The sequence below is a fragment of the Triturus cristatus genome, chromosome 4_1, assembly GCF_964204655.1.
Source record: "Triturus cristatus chromosome 4_1, aTriCri1.1, whole genome shotgun sequence".
NCBI lineage: Eukaryota > Metazoa > Chordata > Amphibia > Caudata > Salamandridae > Triturus > Triturus cristatus.
The window spans coordinates 401,463,142-401,486,992 of NC_140585.1; the positions used below are offsets into that span (position 1 = coordinate 401,463,142).

At 47.1% G+C, this 23,851-nt stretch overlaps 1 protein-coding gene across 1 annotated transcript in view; it reads left to right on the forward strand.

The window, feature by feature from the left end:
- Positions 1–908: 908 nt before the first annotated feature.
- MCAT (malonyl-CoA-acyl carrier protein transacylase) overlaps positions 909–23,851 on the forward strand; it is a 57,687-nt gene continuing 34,744 nt past the window's right edge. Inside the window, exon 1 of the mRNA XM_085652476.1 lies at positions 909–1,416. Within this exon, the coding sequence (XP_085508602.1) occupies positions 982–1,416 (435 nt within the window). The 5' untranslated portion in view covers positions 909–981. The remainder of the gene's footprint in view (positions 1,417–23,851) is intronic.

A 23,851-nucleotide genomic window follows, 5' to 3' on the forward strand; every position in this document is an offset into this window, starting at 1 on the left:
TCTTCAGGGCCACCGCGCTCTGTTTATTTTTTTTTTTTTAAAGTATTTACTAGTGACCGCGGCTCCCGTTTCAGGTACACCGCGCTCGTTTTCAATTTTTTTTTAAACTTTCATACTGAGTGTGGTGCCTGCTTCAGGGACACTGCGCTCGGGTTCATTATTTTATTTTTTTAACAGCGACACTGCGCGCTTTATTTATTTTTTTACTTTAGTGAGAGTAGCGCCCGCTTTACAGACACCGCGCTCTGCAATACAATAAGTATTGCTTTTGCAAAGGATTGAACTATTGGTATTGTAAATGACAATGCCTTATAATTTTTTATAAAAGGCATTGCCATTTACAATGCCAATAGCTCAAAAACTCGCAACTGGGATACCTATTGGATTGTAAATGCTTTTTTTTCCTTTGCGGTGGATTTAAGGATACTATTTACTAATATACTTTAATAGAAACTAAAGCCCCACTCACATAGGTGAGAAGGCATTCAATATTGGCAACATCTACTACACGTCCTTTTGTAAAAAATGAATCACGCAAATTTTAACGATGTCGCAATTATTTTAAACACACTAAAAACTTTGACTAATTGCACCGTTTAAAGTAAGTTTTACTGATACAAAACGATTTAAATGTTTGCGACAATTGGTAGCAGCACATACGGAAATACAAATTCAACTTTTTGCATACGAAAGTGATATATCATAACCTGCTGTCGTTCAGCAGAAGGACGTCCTTCAGTTTTACACTCCGAATGTTCCGTTCGCGGTCTAGTCTTTTACTGGAATTCTCCGCTGTGAACAGACCTGCAAATATCTACAACAGCTAGACAAAAGGCAGCGCCTGGGTCACATTAGCGGCCATTTTAAGATCAGGCTGACGATTTATGTCGTATTTAGCGAAAAATCAAGGAACTATGCCTGACCTTCGTATGGTTGCCTCACAGGCAGTCTCACCCATGCGCACGTGTGGTGCTTGGTGTCATGGCTGTCGCTGCTACCGTTCGTGTTTGGTACCACACTTTGCTCACAGCTGGTAGAACAGGGAGCAGGGGTCTCTCTGGTTCAGCTCCTGATAACATCCCCCTCGGACTGGGGCCAGAGAGATTACGAGAGTTGTTGCAGGGCGCTGAGGATGCCACGACGCAAGAGAGGCAAAGGCAGTCCCCGGCTGACCGCTGCGTGCTGCTGTTCCCCGGCCAGGGTAGCCAGCACCCTGGCATGGTGGGAGGGAGCGCTTTGCGGTACCCTACAGTACGCGAGATGTTTACTACCGCAGAGCGGGTGTTGGGCTACGATCTACTGCACCTCTGCCAGCACGGACCCCAGGAACAGCTGGATAGGACCGTTTACTGCCAGCCTGCCCTCTACGTCTCCTCCTTGGCAGCCGCCGAACGACTCAGCCATGTCCAGCCCGAGGTGAGAGACTCCCAAGCTGAGTGCGTCTGCCAGAATGTAAGGATTGACACATACATTAAGTGACCGCGGAAGGCAGCGATTTGGGCTAGAAGGGCAAAAAGGTTAGAAGCTCCATCAGAGATCTTATCTGCTGTGCATTGTTGAAAAATTTTGGAACCCTTTCAAAGCCAGAGCTGTTAACTTCCAATTCAAAGTAAGCCCAAAGGAGCCAGCCCCAGCCGAAAAGCACCCAAAGCCATAGGGCTCGAATGATACAATCATATGCTGTGTAACCAGTGGGGGAAACAAGTTGGGGAACTGTGGGCGGAGAATTAGAGGGCAGGGATAACCCGAGGATTGGGTCAGTGGGCGGAGTCAGAGGTGTGGCCAGAAAGAGCAACACATCCCAAATGTGTACTGTTTGTGTGGCATTTCACTGGCCAGTTATAGCTCATTTCGTTTAGCCCATGGATTCACATGTTTATTTAAGGGTTAATATGAGTTATTGACATTAAAATACATTCCCAAAGTGGGCTATGTTTCCAATCACTGAATGTCCCAAATATGCTTAAAAGTGGAAAAACAAGCCATTTGTCTCTGAGCCATAGAGTTTCTGTCATCAGCACTTCTCCTCCCTTTTTGCACAAAAGCAGTTCAAACATGAATGGCAAAATATCATAGTTCACAAATGTTTTTCACATAATTATGGCTCCGCCATATTTGCTACATAACACGTCACCTGCTGCACAATCTGACGATTTTAACTAATAAATTGTTTGTTGCTCAAACGGATCAAAACTTACTAAAAATGTGACTCGTGTTGCTGCAAAGTTGAGGGCTCTTTGCAAAGGTCAACTGGTCACCTTTCTCACTGCTGCTTTTGTATGTTGCACTGGTACTAATGAAGGAAAATATTTGCAGAGACTTTTAGTATGTGTAAAAATGTCAAAATCAGAAAATATACAGCATTACGCTGCAGTCTTTTTTTTTTTGCTTAAAAATGTAGTCAATACTGTGGCATCATTTTGTCCTCCGTTGCTACATAATTCTAGTGGCCCCAAAGCAGGCAACAGATTTTAAAAGTGCTTATGCATGAAGCAGGGAGACTGTTTGTAATCTTACTTTGGAGTGCATACAAATCCTGCATGCCGATCCCTGGTGAGTTGCAGCTACTACTGCTAAAACAAGGCGAATGAAGATATCAATGGGTGAGACGGACTGGCCTCAAGGGTGCTGTGACCTCAGTGACTGATCCACTGTCGCTCTAGGGTGTGCTGATCCGTAGGCCTGCCCGCAAGACTGGTGGTGAACTTCAGTATGGATTGTGGTGGACCGGTCTTGAAGGTTAACCCACACTTGTCACGTCTAGTGTCCACCTGCTGGTGCTAATAAACCAGGGCTTCTAAGGCCCAGCTGGGCCTTATAAGGTCTAATAAGGGAGTATGCTCCCTTAGGATAGTGGTCTAGTGGACTGGTCATGAAGGCTGAACCTGGTTCCCAAGTTCCAAATTTGGCAGCTCTGGCCATAGTGCCAGACCCTCTTCAACCCCCCCCCCCCACCCCCCCCCCCCCCACAGAACACCATACTGCCCCACTGAGAGAAACTCGCACTGCCTCCAGGTACAACCCAATTGTGCCCCGCTATAAACACCTGGATGCGACTGGATTAAAATTACACACTAGACAAGAGCAATATGCTGCCTAAGAAAAAAGTAACAACATCTTGGAACAAGCATTGAAAATGCAATAGGTCTTGGCTTTGATTAAGTTAAAGCCATTAGTTTTGCTAATGGTATTGTATAGCAAAGCAAATGGCTTTAACTTAATGAAAGGCGAGACCTATTTTAATGCTTTTTGAGAAATACCGCTGTCCGTTGCTTATAGTGCCTAACGAGGTCACGGACACACCAGTTGTGATATTACCACATCATTCTAAGATTCACGCCTCAGAATGAGGGATACTATCCATGTTACTATTTCTGAGCTTCAAAACTCCGAATGAGTATAATTTTCCAAGCATTCCAAGTTTTACTTGGCGAAAAATACGTGGGGGCAAAGGTGGTAAAGGTCCCTAGGCTTGCAATCTGAATCCAGGGCAAACTCCTGTGTGTGCCAACATCTGGATTACTGCCTCCACTTGAAAGAGCGCAGAAGAGGTGTTCTAATACTCCTAGTTTCCGGCTGAAAAAACAATACGGGAGCCCAAAATTCAGGGCATTCAGAATCATTTTATCATATAGTTAGGAACTCAGGAAGGGGTTTGAAGTAGAGCTGGCTGGTGGAACAACAGGTTTGCGCCCTGGGAAAAATACTTCCAAGTTCCCACTGCCTGGAACAGAATTCATAACATTACTTGTTCTTGTGCCGTATGCCCTGAGACATATTGGACAAGATGCAGACCAATGGTGTGCACTGGGGATAATCAGATTGAAAAATATATCCTGAGCCCGTACCCTGGAAGTGCAGTGTATGCAGAAACATTCACCGGATGTTCTACCAATCAGCTAATGGAACGATGCCACTCAGACATTTTGCATTAGTTCAGGATAACCCAGAAGCAATAAATATGACACTTATGTGAAATGTATGTTTTCCTTGGAGTTAGTTGTATGTTACCCTCTGCACCACTAATTTTTCCCAACATTATGTCTTAGCCTGTCCCACTCTCTCTGCCCAAGCTGTGCACAGTTTTCCCAGTTGAGGATTGTGGCTACATGTATGTGCTATCTGTGTTCCGGAAGGGCAGCAAGTTAATATAATGATAACATCTGAACTGAGAAATGGCGGGAAGCCTTCTCCGTGCACCGCCTGGCAAGAAGAAGGGGGGTGCTCTGCCGGCCCATAGATGTGAAAACTGACGTCAGCATCCCAGCTCACATCAGTTCTCGCTATGCAGCAGCCTCTAGATATATGTACACACACACATGTAGTAGTCACATGTCCAAATTCTGACAATAATAATTAACAGCATTGCTCTATTTTGTAAGTGGGGGCAGATGTGTCAAATTGCGAATCTGGGAGAGAGAGCGCCTTGAAGGCTGACCATTGCGGGAGTCTGCGGGACGGGCCGGTGTAAGAGGTGAAGCAGGCTTAGTGTCGTCTGTGTAGATGCAACGAATGCCACAGGCCTCTTCTCGTCCTTGTGTGTTTCCTGTGAAGAACTCCTGGCTCTATCCAGGCTGGACAGGAAGCGGAAACAGACACCTTGCATTTCTTCCACTCTGCTTCTCACAAGCTTAGCTTCAGTTTGGGCGGTGAGGTCATCTCCCATCTGGTACCTGCGCTGCTCTGCACACTGCACGGTGCACACACAGATTTCTGTGTCGGACACCACTGCACACTGACCGGCACACCTTTCTGGGTCAGGCACCGGCACGTGCGCCAACAAGGCCCTGCTGGCCCATTACCACAGCCGTCACAGTATGACATCACAAGATGAATGTTGGCCCTTTCCGGACCAGCAGCCGCTTCCTTGACCTTTCACCCCTCCCACACGCTGTTCTACCCCACCGAGGATTCACGTGCTTCCAAGTGCTACGAGAGTGACTAGAATAGGAAAGGCGAGGTAGATAAAACAAAGGCAGCTGCGTGTTTATAATTGCATCGCGCTTTCACTTTAAGTGAAAGCGTGATGCAATTATAAACATGCGGCTGTCTTTGCCAAAGGGGAATGATGAAAAAAAAAAAAGTGCGTAGCGGCTAATTAGGAAACACTGTCTCCCGCCGCCAGTAAGAGATCCAATCCCGCTGGGCGTGGATAAAAGGAGACAGGGTGGCAACAAGCAGTGAGGGACATGCCTTCAGTGCAATCATTGCACTGCCTTTGGCATAATTCGTGACGCCAAACGACGCACACGAATCACAACTGAAGGCGGAGCTGGGATGAGACTTCTGGAATCGTATTGAATCCAAGAAGCCTTGTATGACGAGACAGCGCATGCGCTGCTTACGTCAGGCCGAGACCTAAAAAGCAAGCTCATAGGGAATGCAAGATTAAGTAAAGCATGTGAAATGTAAGCAGGAACAACATGGTTACCATAACACTTTTACACTCATTATTCAGAAATCAATGAGTGTGTTTGCCTGAAAAGTCAAGGACATGACTACAGGGCCAATAAGGGGCGTGTTTCAATGTCCATTGCTTATATCCTTACAAAGCATAAGCAGTATGGTTTAAAAAGACCACATCCATGAAAAGAGAGCAGCAGTGCACACTTTATAAACTAAAATACAGAATACAGCTGATAATGATCATATTAAACATTTTACAATCCACCCATCAACCGGGTCTTGCAGTACCCCCAGGAATGCTGCACTTGCCCACTCTGGGAAAACAATGCTGTTCAAAGAAAGACAAGAAAACGAAAGTAGCGCTTCACTTGCAAACTCTGTAAAGTGGCACTAATGTGTGTGGTAGTCATTAAAACCAAACTGGCCCCTTTGTAAACACTCTGTCTAGCTTTATTTAGTTTTTTTTTTTATTTTAAGTCTTTTGAACCTTTTTTCTTTCTCTCCGTCCCCGAGGCTGCAATTTTGGAATAGAAAAATGTCAGACCAAGACGACATTTCCAGCAAAAGTGTTTTTCTGTTTTGGATCCATTTCACAGGAGAACAAATAAAGGAAAAAGAGGGTAGGAGCAGTTTCTTGAAGTCACAGGTTTCAGCAAGTGAGGAGGAGTGACGGAAAGAGAGGGAAGATGAGGAAGAGAAAGGAAAACAAGCATTGGCATAGCCAGTAGGTCTCGCCTTTGGGACCTTATAAGTGTTTAGTTATCCAGCACAATATCCTTGGTGCAACAACATCGACTGATGCATAGCTAAAGATTTATAAGGTCCCAAAGGCGAGACCTATTGGCTATGCCAATGCTTGTTAAAGCTTGGAGAAGCCCTATGTTTTACCGGTGGTGTGAGCTCACACTACTGAGTGCGAGAGGCTGAGCTGTTGAATTGATGATGGTAATATGGTCGCAGGCTTGTAAAGACCAACGAGAGCTAGGGACAGAGGAGCAGATTACTAATGACTTCGGATGTGACTTGGGTAGTTACTAGCTTTGATGCACTAGTCAATCCGATCAAATTGGTCAGTGGTATGCACGAAGGGAAGTGTGGGCTTTACCTAGCGCCGTCACATCCCACTGTAGTGCGTTGACTGCAAAGTGCCTGTGGGGAGGCAAGAGCACGCTGATCTTGCTTGATTTGCAAGCGCTAGTCTTTGCTCCTGTGCCCAGAAGCTGAATAAACTGAGCCTCAAGGCTGGATGATTTGGGTGGCACTTGCTGGCAGAAATTTTTGTCTGGAATAGACGAATCAAACCGGTCGAATGGCTGAACAGGCTGCTCTACACAGAGTTGCGGGTGTGGGGGGAGCTCCCCCGGTCGCACGCCGCACTTAGCCTACCCGCTTCCGTGACGTGCGCACAGGAACTCAACCAGAGGCAATGGGATTAGTCCCACTGCTCTACCAGTTGCCACTCACCATCCTTGAACCCCTTCCTGTGCTTCTTTTCGCTCTCTTCCTCTCCCCCGTACGCGCAGAATGAGGGGCAGGGGGATAGCGCTGAAAATGAGGGTCCAAAACCTGGCCAAGCCCAGCCTTGTGCTGAGCGGTGTGCCTCTGGGTCCATCAGGAGTGCCACCTCGCCAAACTGCGATATTTTACTACTGCGCCTGTGGGTATGCGATAGGGTTGCAGGAGTATATTAGGTCGGCCTAGGCACGGCAGCTCGGAGCCACCTCCTCTGCTCAATGGCAAACAGCAAATCCCCAGCCAGCCCTTCCACTCAACGTTGGGCAGGGGCGTATAGCTTTGGGAAAGTGTTACACCACACCTCCTTAATAAATGAATTCTGTAATAAATAGTTGGGAGCAGGTGCTTTCAGCCGGGTATGGTGAGGTGTCTGACTGATTTCACCTACAATTTTTCATGCCCACACAGACTTAACACACACGCTCTCGAAATTCCTTAAAAATGTTGGTTATTTTTTAAAATATTTTGTTACAAGTACCACTAACAATCCACCCTGCTCTCCTTTCCTCTACCCCTACCCCCCGCGCGTCCTTGTTTTTAGATAATGTATGTTTTAAAAACAAATGCCAGCATGATTGTTGGGAAATCGGAAGCTCGGGGGGGGGGGGTTTGTTACTTAGTTAGGTCAGATGCTATCAGCAGACCAAAGTAAGCCTAGCTTTCGTTTTCCATACCTCCTCCATTTAATGTTATTAGATTACTAGATACATGGGTTTCTGTATAAATAGCAACCTGATTCTAACTTTTAAATATCAGTTGTTTTGCTTTCTTAGAAAGGAATGCCTCTTATCTCTCTCACTTTAATCTCCTCTCTTCCTCTGAGAAAGACGCTCCTCGCATCGTGGCGGATTTGCCCTCTTTTAATTTCCCGCCTCTGAAAGGACGAAACCTACTTCAGATGTGTCCTTATTTGCTTTGCGGAATGCCACTATAGTGTTTGTGAGGTGGGACTTCCTGTGTGACGTCTGACAGACACAGGCTCCGGCTAAGGAAGGGTGGTAACACGGCTGACTGGAATGACAACAAGATTGTTGAACAAGCGCTCGCCAGGCAGCCTATGACGTTTACGTTTGGCTTTTTCTGCCGTCCCACTTGGGCGGCCTGCTTTCCTTCTGAAGTAAAAGGTTTCTTATCTTTATGGGGCCATGTGTTTGGCCTCATAAAGATAAGAAACCTTTTACTTCAGAAGGAAAGCAGGCGAGGCCGTCCAAGTGGGACAGCAGAAAAAGCCGAACGAAAACGTCACTACCAGCTCTTTTCCAATGGCTGGCAACCATTTAGCATAAACGGTGACGCCGGCCAATGGAAAAGAGGGGCGGGGCTTAAAGCCCTTTACAGAAAAGACCTAAAAACATTAAATCTCGCCAGCGAGACTGCGCATGTGCGCAGCCCACGCAGGCAAGACCTAAACAGGCGGGGCAGCAGCAGAGCAGAAGTGAACACGGACTGTCCTCGTATTCTGTGGGCAAGAAGGAAGAGGCAGAGCCCTTTTCCTTCTAAGTCCTCACTGCCTGTCCCCAAACGTCCAGGAAGGCTGAGCCTTATCTGTAGGACTCGGCTATTTCTGCCGTCCAGGAATACTTGTTCAAAATATAAAAAGTAGGGGAACGATTTGCATATAATTAAAGAAGTAGGGGCACGCCGTCCCCTGCTGATCCCGCCCACTTCTACCACTAGCTGTAACAAACATTTATAAACATAAACCTAGGGCTTTAAGTGGGATGGAAAAACTGTGGGGGTGGGAGGGTAGAGGGTCTCAAATTTGCTTGGCCGATGTAACAAAGGGTGTGCTTAAAACACCTAAGCTAAAATATGTGTTTAGCATAGTGTGCCGTCTGACTGGTATTTGGCAGCTTCTGTTATTGCATCCAGATATATAATACAAGTAACATTGCACATACAATAAGACAGGTCTATTGGCTTTGTCAATGGATGTAAGTTGTAGAAGAAAAATTAGCAACAACTATGCCTTCGCCTATAATATTGCAAATGCTTCTATTCTGAAATGAGACTGAAAGACCTGAAGTTACATCAAAGGCAATGAAGAGTGATACTGCTGCAGAGCAAAGATTATATTTTCTCACCCTGAGAGTGAGGGTAAAAATGGAGAGCCCGATAGGGACCCGTCTCAGCACCTGCTATTCAGAACTGCCGGTGCTGAGCACTGGCAGGACCCGGCGCAGTTAAAGCCCTGTATAAACCGAATTTCAATTCCAGACAAATATGTAGAACTCATAAACTGATCAAAATTGAAGGCGGTATTAAGTAGTGTGCTCAGGTCATGTATTTCAGGTACTCTCAAATGTGTTAATTACCTCACTAACACATATGACAGCGCCTTGAAATACTTAAGCTCAACATGTGTGCTGTGCAATTGAGGTTGGCAACCCAACAATTTATTAGGAAGAGCCAATCAAAGAGTGGGCTCTGGCTCGAGGATCCCGTGCATGAGCCAAGACTTGAAAATGACTACCACGTAAGTCATGCCACAAACACATTAGAATATGGTCAGGTGTTAAATTTTAAATAGTGTATTTTTTAACACTCACAAGCTTTACACCGTAGTCTATATCAGTCATTACAGTGAAAACAAAGTCAATGCTTTCAAGTACATAGCATTTTTTACAATGCAAACTGTTACATCACATTCAATTATACCTTAATGAAAAATACTTTTAACAACGCTTACGATAACATTCTGGCATCGTTAATGTAGGCGTTCTTTCATAGAATTCCATCTCTGAATGTGCCTGAAACAATTAAGGTACACTAAATAGCAATGGCCGTAGAAAGCAGGGCTTACCGATTCGGATACCACATCTCAAAGAAAAAGCAGCTAAGGATGATTAAAGCCGCAAAGCCCAGGTAGTCACTTATTTGTACCAAAATGATTGATTTGTTTAATAACCACTATTGCCCACCTCTAAGGTCTGCTGCTTCTAAACCATGTAATAAGGTTACACAAAACACACAAAAAAGAGAGGCAACAGATATAGGCAGTCAAATGACCAAAGAAATGTTCTTGAGTCTTCAAATGATATATAAAGTTCTTCTTTGTTGGTTTCAACCAAGTACACAGGCAGCCAGCGCGTTTCTCCCTAACCAGGGCTTCTTCAGGGCACTGGTAACACCACCAGGCTGTTCTTGTGGTGTAGAATGTTAATCCAGAGTGGATGACCCACTTCAGAGACTCTAGTCTTAGGTCAATAATGAACCTTCAATAGGTCGGTTCAGGTTCAACTAATAGCAAGGGTGACGTGTCCATGAGCGTCATCCATTGGTAACATCCCGAAAAAGCTGGTAAAGATGTCAAGAACTCCCTTACGTATTGGAGACGTAAATTTTTACAGGTTGGAGCAGTGTTCAGCTCTCAAGACCTTGTATCGAAAAGCGCAAAGAATGGACTGAAGCGTCGTAAGTCAACTTCCTCAATGCTGAAGCTCTGTTTAGGGAGAAACGCGTTGGCTGCACATGTACTTCATTGAAGCCAATAAAGAAGAACTTTATATATCAGGGTTACTCATAGTACGGCCCGCGGGCCGCCAGCGGCCCGGCAAGCCTACCTCGGCGGCCCGCGGACCTTGCAGACATCCTGCATGTGTTTTTAAAAAAAATTAAATGATGTTAGCTAACACTGTCAGAGTGTCCGGTGCAGCAGCCCGGACTCTGAGACTCTGCTCTGTGGGGGCCGGGGGATTCCAGTGATTGTCAAAACGGAGCTGCAGGGGCCTAAGAGGTGAAATACAACAAAGCTTTAACATGTAAATGGTCTTTTAACGACCTGTGAAGTACTCGGGTGGGGCTGTGTGTGAGCGCTGGGAAGCTGCCTCAGTGTGGCTGTGTGGGTGCGCGCTGCGAAGCTGTCTCAGCCCCGGCTGAGGGCTGACACACACACAGGGTGAGATGACAGAGGGTGAGGGAGCGAGGGAGAGGGAGGGAGACAGAGGGAGGGAGACAGAGGGAGGGAGACAGGGAGGGAGACGGAGGGAGGGAGAGGGAGATGGAGGGAGACAGAGGGAGGGAGGGAAACAGAGGGAGGGAGACGGAGGGAGACAGAGGGAGGGAGACGGAGGGTGACAGAGGGAGGGAGACAGAGGGAGGGAGAGGGAGACAGAGGGAGAGAGGGAAAGGGAGAGATAGAGGGAGGGAGACAGAGAGAGAGAGAGAGAGAGACGGAGGGAGGGAGACGGAGGGAGGGAGACGGAGGGAGGGAGACGGAGGGAGGGAGACGGAGGGAGGGAGACGGAGGGAGGGAGACGGAGGGAGGGAGACGGAGGGAGGGAGACGGAGGGAGGGAGATGGAGGGAGGGAGATGGAGGGAGGGAGACAGAGGGAGAGAGACAGAGGGAGAGAGGGAAACGGAGGGAGGGAGGGAGACAGGGAGGGAGGGAGAGAGACAGAGGGAGAGGGAGGGAGGGAGACCGAGGGTGACAGAGGGAGGGAGGGAGGGAGAGGGAGACACAGGGAGAGAGGGAGAGGGAGGGAGACGGAGGGAGGGAGACTGAGGGAGAGGGAGGGAGAGGGAGACGGAGGGAGGAGGCCGACAGAGGGAGGCCGACAGAGGGAGGCCGACAGAGGGAGGCCGACAGAGGGGGAGGAGGGAGACAGAGGGGGAGGAGGGAGACAGAGGGGGGAGGGAGGACAACGGAGGGAGGGCGATGGAGGGAGGGAGACAGGGAGAGAGAGACAGGGAGGGAGAGAGACAGGGAGGGAGAGAGACAGGGAGGGAGAGAGGGAGGGAGAGAGACAGGGAGGGAGAGGGAGAGGGAAAGGGGGAGGGAGTGGGAGAGAGGGAGGGAAAGGGGGAGGGAGGGGGAGAGGGAGCGAGAGAGAGATCTGTATATGCTGGGTCTGGTGGCTCAGTGGACGAAGGCGTCTGCTGCAGGGACCTGTGCTCAACCTCATGGTCAATTTTTTGTTGTTGCTTTAGCCCCGCCCCTCCCCATCTGACCCCGCCCCCACCGGTGCGGCCCTCGGCCACAAACCACACTGTAAATTTGGCCCCCGAGAGAAAGTTTGTGAGTACCCATGTTATATATCATCTGAAGATTTAAGAACATTTCTATGATTCGGATACCAACAGACTTTAAAGATGAAATGTTTGCTTAGAGAAAGTGAGCTGCAGAACTTATTCAAATTTTAAATCTGGTGCGCCTCACGAGAAGATAATGTTCACATACAGACAGGCCAATGAAATACTACAAAATGAAACTAATCTTGTAACTAAATCAATAACGGTAATTACCTTTTTGTTCTGTGCTGCCTTTTAAGCCCCATAGAGTAGTTGGTAGGAATATATTGATAGATTGCCACACGATTTTAGGGTTAAGTGCGCAGTTGCTCTGTTTGTGGAACGTCACATCATGTGGGTAGCCTTTGTCGGTCTCGCCTAGGCAGCGCGCATGCGCTGCTCTAGGAGAGGACCTTTAGAAATTGTTCAACTCTTTTCAAGCACTCGTGCTTGTGCTGGCATCCACCTTGCGGGAGCGAGCAGCGGCGCGCGGGCCACGCTAATTGAAAACAGATGGCCAGCACGCTGCTGCTCGCTCCCGCAAGGTGGATGCCAGCACAAGCACGAATGCTTGAAAAGAGCTGTTTGCATTTGCCTGCTTGCGGTCGCTTTAACTTTCAGCGCGCAGGGGCCATCTGTTTTTTTTATTTTTTTTTATTTCTTGTTTTCGTTTCGCATCCTCTAGCCCCTATTCATTTATTTAATTTACCATTCTAACATTATAAAAAAGATTCCTAGCTTCCCTTTCAAGAGAGCCTCTACATCCGCACCTAGTTGCCAGTCCCTTAACTATTGGTCACTCTCCTTAGAGAAATACAGATTATTTGTATTCGACCTGCAAGTTGTCTGGAGCATACGTGGACGTCTTGAGCCATTTGCTTTCTGTACGATATGTGCATTAAAGTGTTATAGTTTTGATAGTCTGTTGAGGTTTATTCCCTTTGCTCTTAAGAGAGAGTAGGCTTCAAGTTTCCCAGTGTGTGAGTACGGATGGGTGACTGCTGTTCTCGGCTGCAGTATTTGGATGCTAAACATGTATTTAGCTCGGTGTTATTAAGATCCAAAATTGTTTTAAAGTTGCAACACTACTCTATGGTGTTCATTGTTGCAAAATTCAAGGCATCTCAAACTGTCTGGATGGATGATGTGTGTTTGGTCCTCAGTTGTAGAAATTGGTGTTTTGCTTGGTAGACAAATGGAATCCTTCTTTCTTTGTCGTGTTTTTTTTCTTTTCTGGGATAAATTCATCAAAGTTGTATGCAGATTCAGCCCGGTTCCAAGAGTTGTTTCTTGACAACACAAAGTAACGTGACATAGTAACTGATTGCTTGGTAGTTTGATATTTGTTGAGTTGCTTAAAGAGTGGTGTGCTTGTTCATATGCATTGATGTATGGTTCAGACTGCAGGAGAAGAGTGGCTATTTGTGCACAGGTGGGCAACAGCTTGGTTTTTGAGTAGTGGGGCCTGAGCCAGGTATCCCTGGGAGTGTGTTGCTGAATTAAGTTGCTTTTTCCAAAACATGGCACCTCGGATGACTTCTAGCAGTGGCGAAGTGTGAGCAGGCAAATCAAATCACACAGTTAGGAACTCTCTACTATCATTAATTCCCAGGCTAGAACTATTGACCACAGTTGAACGTGATGTGCGAACAATTTTGCATGCTGGTGTTTCCTCAAAGGCATTTGCATATTCTAGCTATAATTGAACAAAGACCTGGTTCAGTTCAAACTGGGCGCAAGGCGTCTTAGTCGTCCTGGACTGGACTAGGAGTATGTGGTACCTAAAACTACTGAGCATTTGTGCTTCGGTCAGGCTACCAGTTCGGGAGGACCTTCTGTCTCAAAACACAGGAGGGGCCTCTTGCATCTGAGCTACCAAGTATGACTTGCGGTCCAAAGTGGTTGATGTTCATGGGTGTTGGGAGAAGTTTATTACCTGTGTGATGCCTGAAATACCTCCACCCCCCCACCCTTACAGGCCAGACTCTCAGATGTTCCTTTGTTGGTCTCTCTGTAGCCTGGCAGGGTCTTGTTGGTACTGTGAAGGGTTGCATTTATACCCTCTTGGGTCTTGTTGGTACTGTGAAGGGTTGCATTTATACCCTCTTGGACTATCTGTGCTTACCAAACCATTTGTTCTTGTTAATGTCACTGTTTGTGATGTTTTTAATGAAAGGCTTGACCCATATGTAAGCCATCTCCACCCATCAACTGTTTAAGATACCTCATTGGGACCTGACACTGGTCCTGACATTTCTTATGTACACCCTATTTGTGTCTCTGCTTAGCTTCTCTTTAGAGTTCTTGAAGTTGAAGACTCTTATTGCCATCACACCGGCATGCCATGTAAGTGAACTACAGAAGCTGCCAGCCAATCACCATGCACCATCTTCTGCCAAACATTTACTTATAAACTGGGACAAGGGGCTTGCTAACAAGCCTTACTGCGCAGCACAAAAAGCCAATAGGGCTCGGGCACCACGTGCCCCCTGCAGCCCCACGCAGTGCTAATTTGTGTAAAAAAAACTAAAGTGCCTGGGCTCTGGTCAGGAGGCCACTGCAGCTTGCACCACGCATTGCCACTGCCGTGCTGCCAATGGTACTACTCGCCATCACACCCCTGCAAGTCTGACAATTCGGTCTATTTCAGGCCCCCAAAGCTATAAGAATGGATTGGGCGGCAGGTAAGGGTCCTTTTTTAATGAATATTGAATTAACTGTTGTTGTGGTCATCTCTAAATTAGCCAGACAGCACCACCTTGTGGCAGATTATCAGAAGCACCGGTGTTGACAATAAAGAGCTCCTACCACCGGCTCAAATTAACCACTGGCCCACCCCTCCAGTAATTAAATCTGCAGCAGAAGCGGGTTGTCTGAAAAGGCTTGATCCTTTGTGCTGGTACAACTTTTCTGGGTTCAGCGCAAGCTTTGTAGGTAATTTATGAGCTTCAATGCACTGGGTGTCGTTCAGGAACAATTCATTTTGACAAAGTATAAGAAAAGATATGTGATAGGGCTTTAAGTACGATGAAGAAACTAGGGGGGTCTCTCAAAGGGGCGTGGCCCATGTAATTAAGGGAGTGGCTTAAATACATGTAAACTAAAAATCTGTGCTTAGCATAGTGTGCCGTCCGACTTGTATTTTGCTGTATCTGTCATTGCATCCAGATATATGATACAACAAGTAACATCATACCTACTAGAAGTCAGGACTATTGGCTTTGTCAATGGTTGTTAGGTGCATAAGATAAATAAGCATCAACTAGGACTTGTACATATTATTGAAAAAGCTTCCACTTAAAGCGCTGGTGACACCAAGACAATGTTGCTGTTCCTGAGTTTCAAAAAGAGAAGGGCACTCCATCCCCCTGCCAAGGAGAACCATGCAACAAAAAAAAGCCTTTGGGACCTTTTAAGTGTTTAGCCATGCAACAGTTGATGTTGTTGCACCAAGGATATTGTGCTGGATAACTAAACACTTACAAGGTCCCAAAGGCGAGACCTATTGGCTATGCCAATGCTTGTTTTAGATGTGGCTTTCCTCTGAAGTCATAAATATTGAAATTAGTTCTCTGAAAACTCGTGAGGTCTGTTAGTGTACAGAGGAGAGAGCGCATTAGTTACCTGGCAGGGTTCAGTGGGGGTCAGGGAGGCACAGTAGTTATTGGCATAAGGAAATCCGCTCAAACCTCAATGATACTAAGACACTAGTTGGGTGAGTATAGCCTGCCAGTGGTAGGCAGAGAACACGCTTTCTGTGCTTTCCACCTCACAACTTCTTGAGAGTTTAAGCACTGTCTGAAATTCTGAGGTTGAAACCAATCTTGAGAATATTAACAGATTTTCAATGGCATTCATATAGGTGATGAAGTGGAAGCTGCCTTGCTGAATGTTGGTGCTAGTGTTGTTAAGGGTGTCCTGCATGGGAAGAGCTGGTTCTTGTACATTGGGGCTAAGGATGTTTTCCAGTTTTGTTTCCTGTTGTGTTGTAGCAGATTTGTCGCTAGAGCAATGAACTCCAGAGTCGCAGAATGGTTTATTAGATAGATTATATGTTCATGCATACCACCGTGATACATTGTGGTTAAATGTGGAGGTGAGACGAGATAAAAAATTAGCTAGCATTCGCGCCAAGAATTTTCAATTCTATTAAGGACACGGAGGCGAGGATTATGCTTCTCTTTCTTATTTATTGCTACTTACAGCAGCCAATGAAAACTTTTCTTATGCAAAACAAACTACATTTCCCATGATGCATGCACCACATCACTTCCTGCAGAGCCCCATAAGAGCCAGTAATACCGGAACCAGTCCTCTTTCTTTGCTCCGAACAATAAGTCCAATAATTATAACAAGTTCAACAACAGCTTCCAACGTGGAAGAAACCAGACCAGCTGGGAAGAACGTCAACTTCAAGCAGGATTACGACTAATCCATCTTCTTTTCGGATCTTGAAAAAACAGAGATGGAACAACCCCTAACCTCTGTATAATCAGAGTATATATGCAAAACGGGTGGGCAATAATTACAATACTGTAATGTAACCGGGTGGGATAATCCTCGCCTCCGTGTCCTTAATAGAATTGAAAATTCTTGGCGCGAATACTAGCTAATTTTTTATTCTATTACAGGACCGGAGGCTTCGTATTATGCTAGTTTAACGCTGATTAAAAACAACAGAGGATATGTCACCCACCGCTTTATAAAAAAAATGTTTTAAACGTTGACTCAGATGACCAATCTGCAGAATGCATGATATCCTGTACAGTAGAACCCAGCATGAAGGTCTTAGAGGCCATAGCGCCTCGAACAGAATGTGCACCAAAGACCTGAGTATCTACACCCGCTTCCTGCATAACATTTTTTAGCCATCTGGCTATAGTAGCCGCAGTCACAGGTTTGTACGGTTTTTGCAGAGCAATCAACAATTGTACCACACCATCAGGCCTGGTAGACCTGGTACATTCTTCATAAGCCTTAAGGCATTGGACCACACAAACTTTAGCATTGTCGGGAAAAGCATGATAATCCACACTGCGTGACATGGTTTTAGTTCTAGACGTAATATTAAACGAAACTCCCTCCAGAGTAAATACTCTACCTGTAATATCAAGAGCTTTAACATCCGAGGAACGTCTACAAGCCGCAATGCAGAGCAACATGGCCAGTTTGGCCGACGATTGTTTCCTGGACAACATATTGTTGTCGGGCCATCTGTTAAACAGTTACGGAACCAGCGAGACATCCCACAAGGAAGAATACTTTGGTTTGGGCGGATTAGCCACTCTGATACTCTTTAGCAGTTTGCATATTAAAGGATGCATTCCAACAGGTTTGCCCTCGATCTGAGAGTGGCCTGCCGATATGGCGGAACGGAAATTATTAACAGAGCGATACGCTAAACCTTCCGATGCTTTTTCCGACAGAAAGTTTACAATAAAGGGTAATCCTGCCCCCACGGGATCCACATGCTGTCCCGTGCACCAACGAACCCAGCATCCACAGGCTGAAGAATATCGTTTCCTGGTAGAGGGGGCCCACGCTTGGTTGATAAAGCCTGAAGCTTGTTCCGAAAATCCTGGCTTTTGCCAACGCTGCCTGAAAGTCTCCAGGCCATCAGAGACAGATGCCCCGATAGAACCATCGGGTGCTTCTCTCCATGAGGGCCCTGGAGCATCGTCGAGGACCATGGGATCCTCCTGGGGAAGTCGCAACTCGGCTCCAGCAACAACGTGAGCCACAAGGGAGTCACTATTATCACTTCTGCTTTCTGGCGCATCACCTGAGTGAACACGCGAGGAATGAGAATGAAGGGTGGAAACGCATAATTCAACTTCTGAGTCCACTCCTGCGCAAAGGCATCCGTCGCCAGCGCCAATGGGTCCGGCCTCCAGCTGAAAAACTTCGTCATTTGACGGTTCAGCCTGGAGGCAAACAGGTCGATCTCGCAAAACCCCTATATCTCCTGCAACCACCGGACCACCCGTGGGAGAAGTTGCCAGTCACTGTAGTCCCTGAGGTGGCGTCAGTTCCAATCCGCCACCACATTGGACTGACCCGGGATGTATTCTGCTATGACTGAAATCTGATGACTCAGGCAATAGTGCCAAAAGGCCTTCGCTATCTCCACCAACACCGATATGTTGTCCATCTGAAGAAGGATGCAACATGAGACCTGCCTGGGAGATAGTGTCCAGATCGCAAATGATCCTGCGAGGAGTTCTAGACAATTTATGTGAAGATTTAACTCTTCTAGGGACCAACGTCCCGCTGTGGAAATATTTCTGCAGCGCGCTCCCCAACCCCAACGGCTGGCGTCGGATTCTATGACCACCTCCGGTAGAGAGCCGAAAATCGCTCTGCCGTTCCACGCCTCGACGTGGGCCAACCACCACTGCATCTCCACCCTCACTTCTTGGGAAAGAGGGACTACGTCCGTGTATGAAAAACCCTTCTGCAAGTGCTGAATTTTGAGTCGTTGAAGGGCCCTGTAGTGTAGGGGTCCCGGAAATATTGCTTGAATGGACGACGCAAGAAGTCCCACTGAGAGAAACCATTTGTTTGGTCAGGAAGGAGCGAAGCTCTTTCTTGATATCCCGAAGCTTGGAATTTGGAAGACTGAGCTGGGCCGTCTGAGAGTTTATGACGAACCCCAGAAAATCTATCGTCTGCGTGGGGCACAGAACCGATTTTGGTTCGTTGATCACGAACCCCAGGTTCTGCAAGATACGAATGGTCATGCGTAAGTGCTGAACCGCCAACGCCTGAGACTGCGCCATGATGAGCATGTCGTCTAGGTAGACAATCATGGGAACCCCTTGTTCCCTGAGGTAGGCTACGACAGGTTTCAGAACCTTGGTGAAGCACCACGGTGCTGAGGAAAGTCCAAAAGGAAGGACCAAATATTCGTACCACCGGTTCCGCCATTGAAATTGAAGGAATCTGCGATGGGGACGATATATGGGAACGGACAAATAGGCGTCCTTCAGGTCCAGACGGACCAACCAGTCCCCCTGCTTCAATAGGTCTGCCAGCAGATGGATGCCCTCCATCTTGAAGTGCTTGTAAGTCATATAGTGGTTGAAATCCTTCAAATTGAGTACCAACCTGTAACCACCGCCTTTCTTCTGCACCAGAAAAATATTGCTGCAGAAACCGCGAGGGCCCTCGTTGCAAGGAGCTATCGCGCGTTTCTGCAGCAATCCTTCTACTTCTGAATCTATGAAATTGCACTCTAGTTGGGAAAAAGAAAGCTGTCTGGGCCGATGAACCTGACAAGGTGTCTGAAAGAACTCTAGATGGAACCCCTGAACTGTCTGCAAAACACAGGCGTCTTGTAATCGTTGAACCCAATTGTGATAAAACTGCTGAATACGCCCCCCCCCCCCCCCCCCCCAATGGGAAAGGAAATAAGTCTGGAGCGCTCACCTGAAGATTCGGTGTTCTGGAATCCTCCCCGATAGGATCCCTTGTTAAAGCGTCGCTTGTTGAAGCGCTGCCTGGTGGGGTAGAAGGTGCTACAGCGGGTAGAGTCCCACTCTCCCCTGCCACGTCCGAAATCTCCTCGCTGAGGACCTTGGGAGAATTGACGGACAAACGAGCGTCCCGGCCTCGTCCGGCCCTGTTGAAAACCCCTGCCTGGAATACCCGTTTGATTCCTGCCTGAGCTTTGTCCAGGGTCGTGAAGGTGCCCACGTATTTCGCCACATCTTTGACGAAACGGTCGCCGAAGAGGTTTCCGTCCGCCAACGGACCAGGCTCCGCCTCCGCCAACTCCGTAAGGTTAGAGTCCATACGCATCAGGATGGACTTCCTGCGCTCGTGGAGATTGCGCAGTTGGCATTACCTAAAAGGCAGATAGCCCGCTGGGTCCAGCCCGCCAATACATGGGAATCAATAGTGGTTCCCGATTCCTGCGCCTCTAGAGCCATCTCAAATATCTTGGCCAGGGGACCGACCACATCAAGAAGCTTGTCCTGGCACCCTCGCCAGGCGCGATCGATACCCTTCTTGGGGTCCTTGGCAAACTTCTTAAGGAAAGTTAGTAGGCTAGAGTCAATTTCTGCCGTTTCTGCCACCTTGTCCGAAAGATCCGGTCGGGGACATTCAGACCGCAGTCTGTTGCGCACTTCCTTGTCAAAGCTCTTGCGCAAATTCTCATGTAGGTACGCTGCCACCTCCGGGGCAGGCAACCAATCCGAGGATCTAGGGTGAACAATATCCGAGGGGTTGAAGGTGAAAGGCGTAGTAGCCGTCTGTGGAGTCTCCACATTCTTAACCTTCCGAGATTTCTTCTTGGGAGGGGAATCATCAGGGGTGTCCGATGCGGTGGAACCAGGTTCCGAGTCAGTATCCTGAACCCTCCCTGTCGCAGGGCGCGGGAGTGATGAGTAAGAAACAGAATGAGGCCAGGGCTTAGGTCGTGGCTCCTCTGCTGGAGCTTCATCTGGGGTAGTGAAGCCATGATGCTTCGCAAACCTCTCCAATTGCCTAGTAATAGGCTTCAATGCAGTCGCCAATGCCTGCTGCACAGTGCCCGGAACTGCTTTCTCCAGGGCCTTGTTGACTGACTCCTGCACGGAAGCGTCCAGGGCCCCAACAATATTTTCCTCGATGGAAGGTGTGCCCACCTCCTCCAAGGTGTCATCCTCTTCATAATGCACCCAATTTTCCATGGTGGAGCCGAATTTATAAACGTACTTGCTCATAAGGCAGCGGTCCGGAGGAGGGATGGGGGGGGGGGGGGCCAACCCACAGCACAACAGCACCGGTACCTAGCTCCTCAGCCAAAGCTGTATTTCAATTATTACAGCCCACAGGGCGTAGTGGAGCCAAAAGAGCAAGAAAACGTCCAAGGAGGTGTGCTCCCTCCAGGCCCAGGTCGTTTTTGCAGCCAGCCAGGCGTAATGGGTGCTCTCTGTATGGAAGTCAGCCTGGAATGGCCAAAAACTAAAGGAAAACGACAAACGGGCAGTTACGACGTGCGTAGCCGAAATCCTACCAAAATAGCCCAATTGGGCTACGCACGTGGAAACATAAACAAAAGCGAAAGTGACTGGCTCCCAGCGCACCGGCTTATTAGGGGAGCCTTCGCGCTATGTTTAGCAATGATTTACACCCACCGACAGTGGGGCGGTACCGTGCTGTGTTTAATATTGAAGCGCTCAACGCGCTGATATGAGGTTTGCCAGACGTGCCTGCCAGAATGCCTGCTAAGCCCTGAAATGTCACCGCTCCCAGCGGGAGCTCCGTAGCGCCAAAGGCGCGCAATCCCACTCGTCCCGCAAATCGGGCCGTTAATTCAGAAAAGCAAAGCGGCGTTAGTGAAGCTTGAACAGTAACAAAGCGCCGCTGCAGCAAATAATGCATGAAACGTTAAAATCAAACATTTAACATGGTAATAATCGAGAGCTCAACTTATCTGTCTGCGTGAGCAGCAAAGAAAGAGGACTGGTTCTGGTATTACTGGCTCTTATGGGGCTCTGCAGGAAGTGATGTGGTGCATTGCATCATGGGAAATGTAGTTTGTTTTGCATAAGAAAAGTTTTCATTGGCTGCTGTGAGTAGCAATAAATAAGAAAGAGAAGCATAATACGAAGCCTCCGGTCCTGTAATAGAATTGTGTTGCCGAGGTGATCCGTATTGTGATAATAGCAAGCATTGTAACAGCTAAGATTTGATTTTTTAGGAGTTGGGAGGGAAACAGCTCTCTCTGTCTCTCTCTGTCTCTCTCAGTCTCTCTCTATTTTTTTATTTTTAATGCTTGCTGGCAGTGAGTTTCATGGCGTAGCAGTTTGTGCTTAGAACAAATAGCCTCCTAGGTGGTCTTTGGTAGAACGAGGATCATAAATAGTTGCCTCCTTTTTCAAGTCAATGCATTGTGAGAGTTTCCAGTCATGAGGTTTGTCTTTATATTCTGGGACTTGTTGTTCTGGGACTTTCTTATAAGAGAATAACAATAGTACAAGTCCAGTACTGAAAGGAAAAAAACCTGGCCTGAATCAGTGAGTCCGGTATGGACTTAAACTTGACTGGGCAGATAAATCCTTTATTTGGTCTTAGAATGGAGGCTCCAAATCTGATCTTTTTGTAGGGTCCTTGTTGGTATTATGTGGAATCATAAAGTGGAATGCATAAGGCCTTTTGGAAGATGTGTAAGGTGGATGTTATATGGTCCCGTGGGTGTATATGAAGGATGAGTCTTGCCTTTTATTTCTGAAGATTACTGTGGTGATGCAGTAGGAGGTTGAAGTTTTGTCCATTCGTGCAGTTAAGAGTGGAGAGAACAAGACACGATGCCTCATGTAGAAATGTGACGGGGAATATGGAAGTGTGATTTTACCAATTATTTCAACTGTGGTGTCAAGGTGAATTTGCGATCGCAGAGGGGTTAGAGGACCTCTATGGATTCTGATGGTGCAAACAGTTGGACTGACACGTCAGCCCAATAAGGAGCAAGCACTTCGAAGTGAGGCTACAGGCCAGAAGTCCAGTTTTACTTGTGTTCACCATCAAGTGATTCCTGGTCATTTGGGGCCAGATGTACGACCTTAAATTGCATGCGCAAACGGGTTTGCGACCCGTTTGCGCATGCAAAATGGCCCAGGACCATGTACAATTCCTAAATATCGAGTCACAATTTTTTTGCGACTCGCTATTTAGGAATTGCTAGTCACTATTAGGAAGGGGCGTGCCCTTCCTAATTGCGCCCGCAAAGCAATGTATGAATGTTTTGTGACCGCAATTGCGGTCGCCAAACACTTGCAAATTACCACCCTCTTCAAGAGGGTGGTAATGCAGTCACAATATGGAGGGGGTCCCCAGGAGACCCCTTCCACTTTGTGACTGTCTCTAAAAATATTTTTTAAGGACAGGCAGTGGTCCTAGGGACTACTATCTGCCCTTAAAAAATGAAACAAAAACGTTTTTAAATTTTTTTTTTTTTTAAAATGCATCACGTTTTCCTTTAAGGAAAAAAGGCTGCATTTTTTTGCTTTATTTAAAAGCGGTCCCAGACATGGTAGTCTGCTGAGCCCAGCAGGCCACCATAGCTGGAAGGGCCTGTCATTTCCAATGGGCTCGCAAATTGCGAGAGGCTCATTAATATTCATAAGCCTCACAATTTGCAACCCCATTGGGTATCGCAAACGGTGTTAAACACACTGTTGTACATGCCAAATAGCACCTCGCAAATTGCGAGTTGCAAATGAGTCGAAATTTGAGAGGCGCTATTTTGCAAGTCGTACATCTGGCCCCTAGTCATTGACTACGAGAAAACACACATCCAAGGCACACAAGTTAAAGCTGGAAGACTGCTCCGATTTGAGGGCGAGCGGAGTGTTGTCTGAATCTTTATAGGGAAGAAGGCCAAAGGACTAGATCAAAAAGCAAGTTGTCTCCAATAGAAACTAAGCTACAGAAGACAGCAATGGGACTCTAATGGTCACCAAGGGAACAGATGGCAGGAAGAGAGATGCTGTGGGACGTAAGTTGATATGAAAGTTACCCGTGATTGAGGCAAGGTGCAGCACATAGAGGGGAGAGGATGGTGCCAGGGCTACTTGGGACTGATAAATCACAGCTGATAGATGAGGAAGGTGTCGAATCTGCCTGTGGGATTACAGCATTGTGAATGTGGAGAGAGTATGAACTCCCTGTGATTGAGGCTGTTCACACAATGCTGTGGAACAAGGATAGCAAAAGTTGAGCAACCAGCTGCAGTATGTTGAAGACTTGGTTTCTTAACGGGAGAACAGCGATGCACAGACCATAAATGTGACGTAGCACTTCAAATCTTAAGAATTTGCTGTTTGTATCACAAGTATATGTTGTTCTTTTTTTAAATTTAACAAAATGCATTGTCCCTGAAGATTGGCTTATGTTGAGAGAGACACACAAAACTGTTCTGAAAGTTGTTGA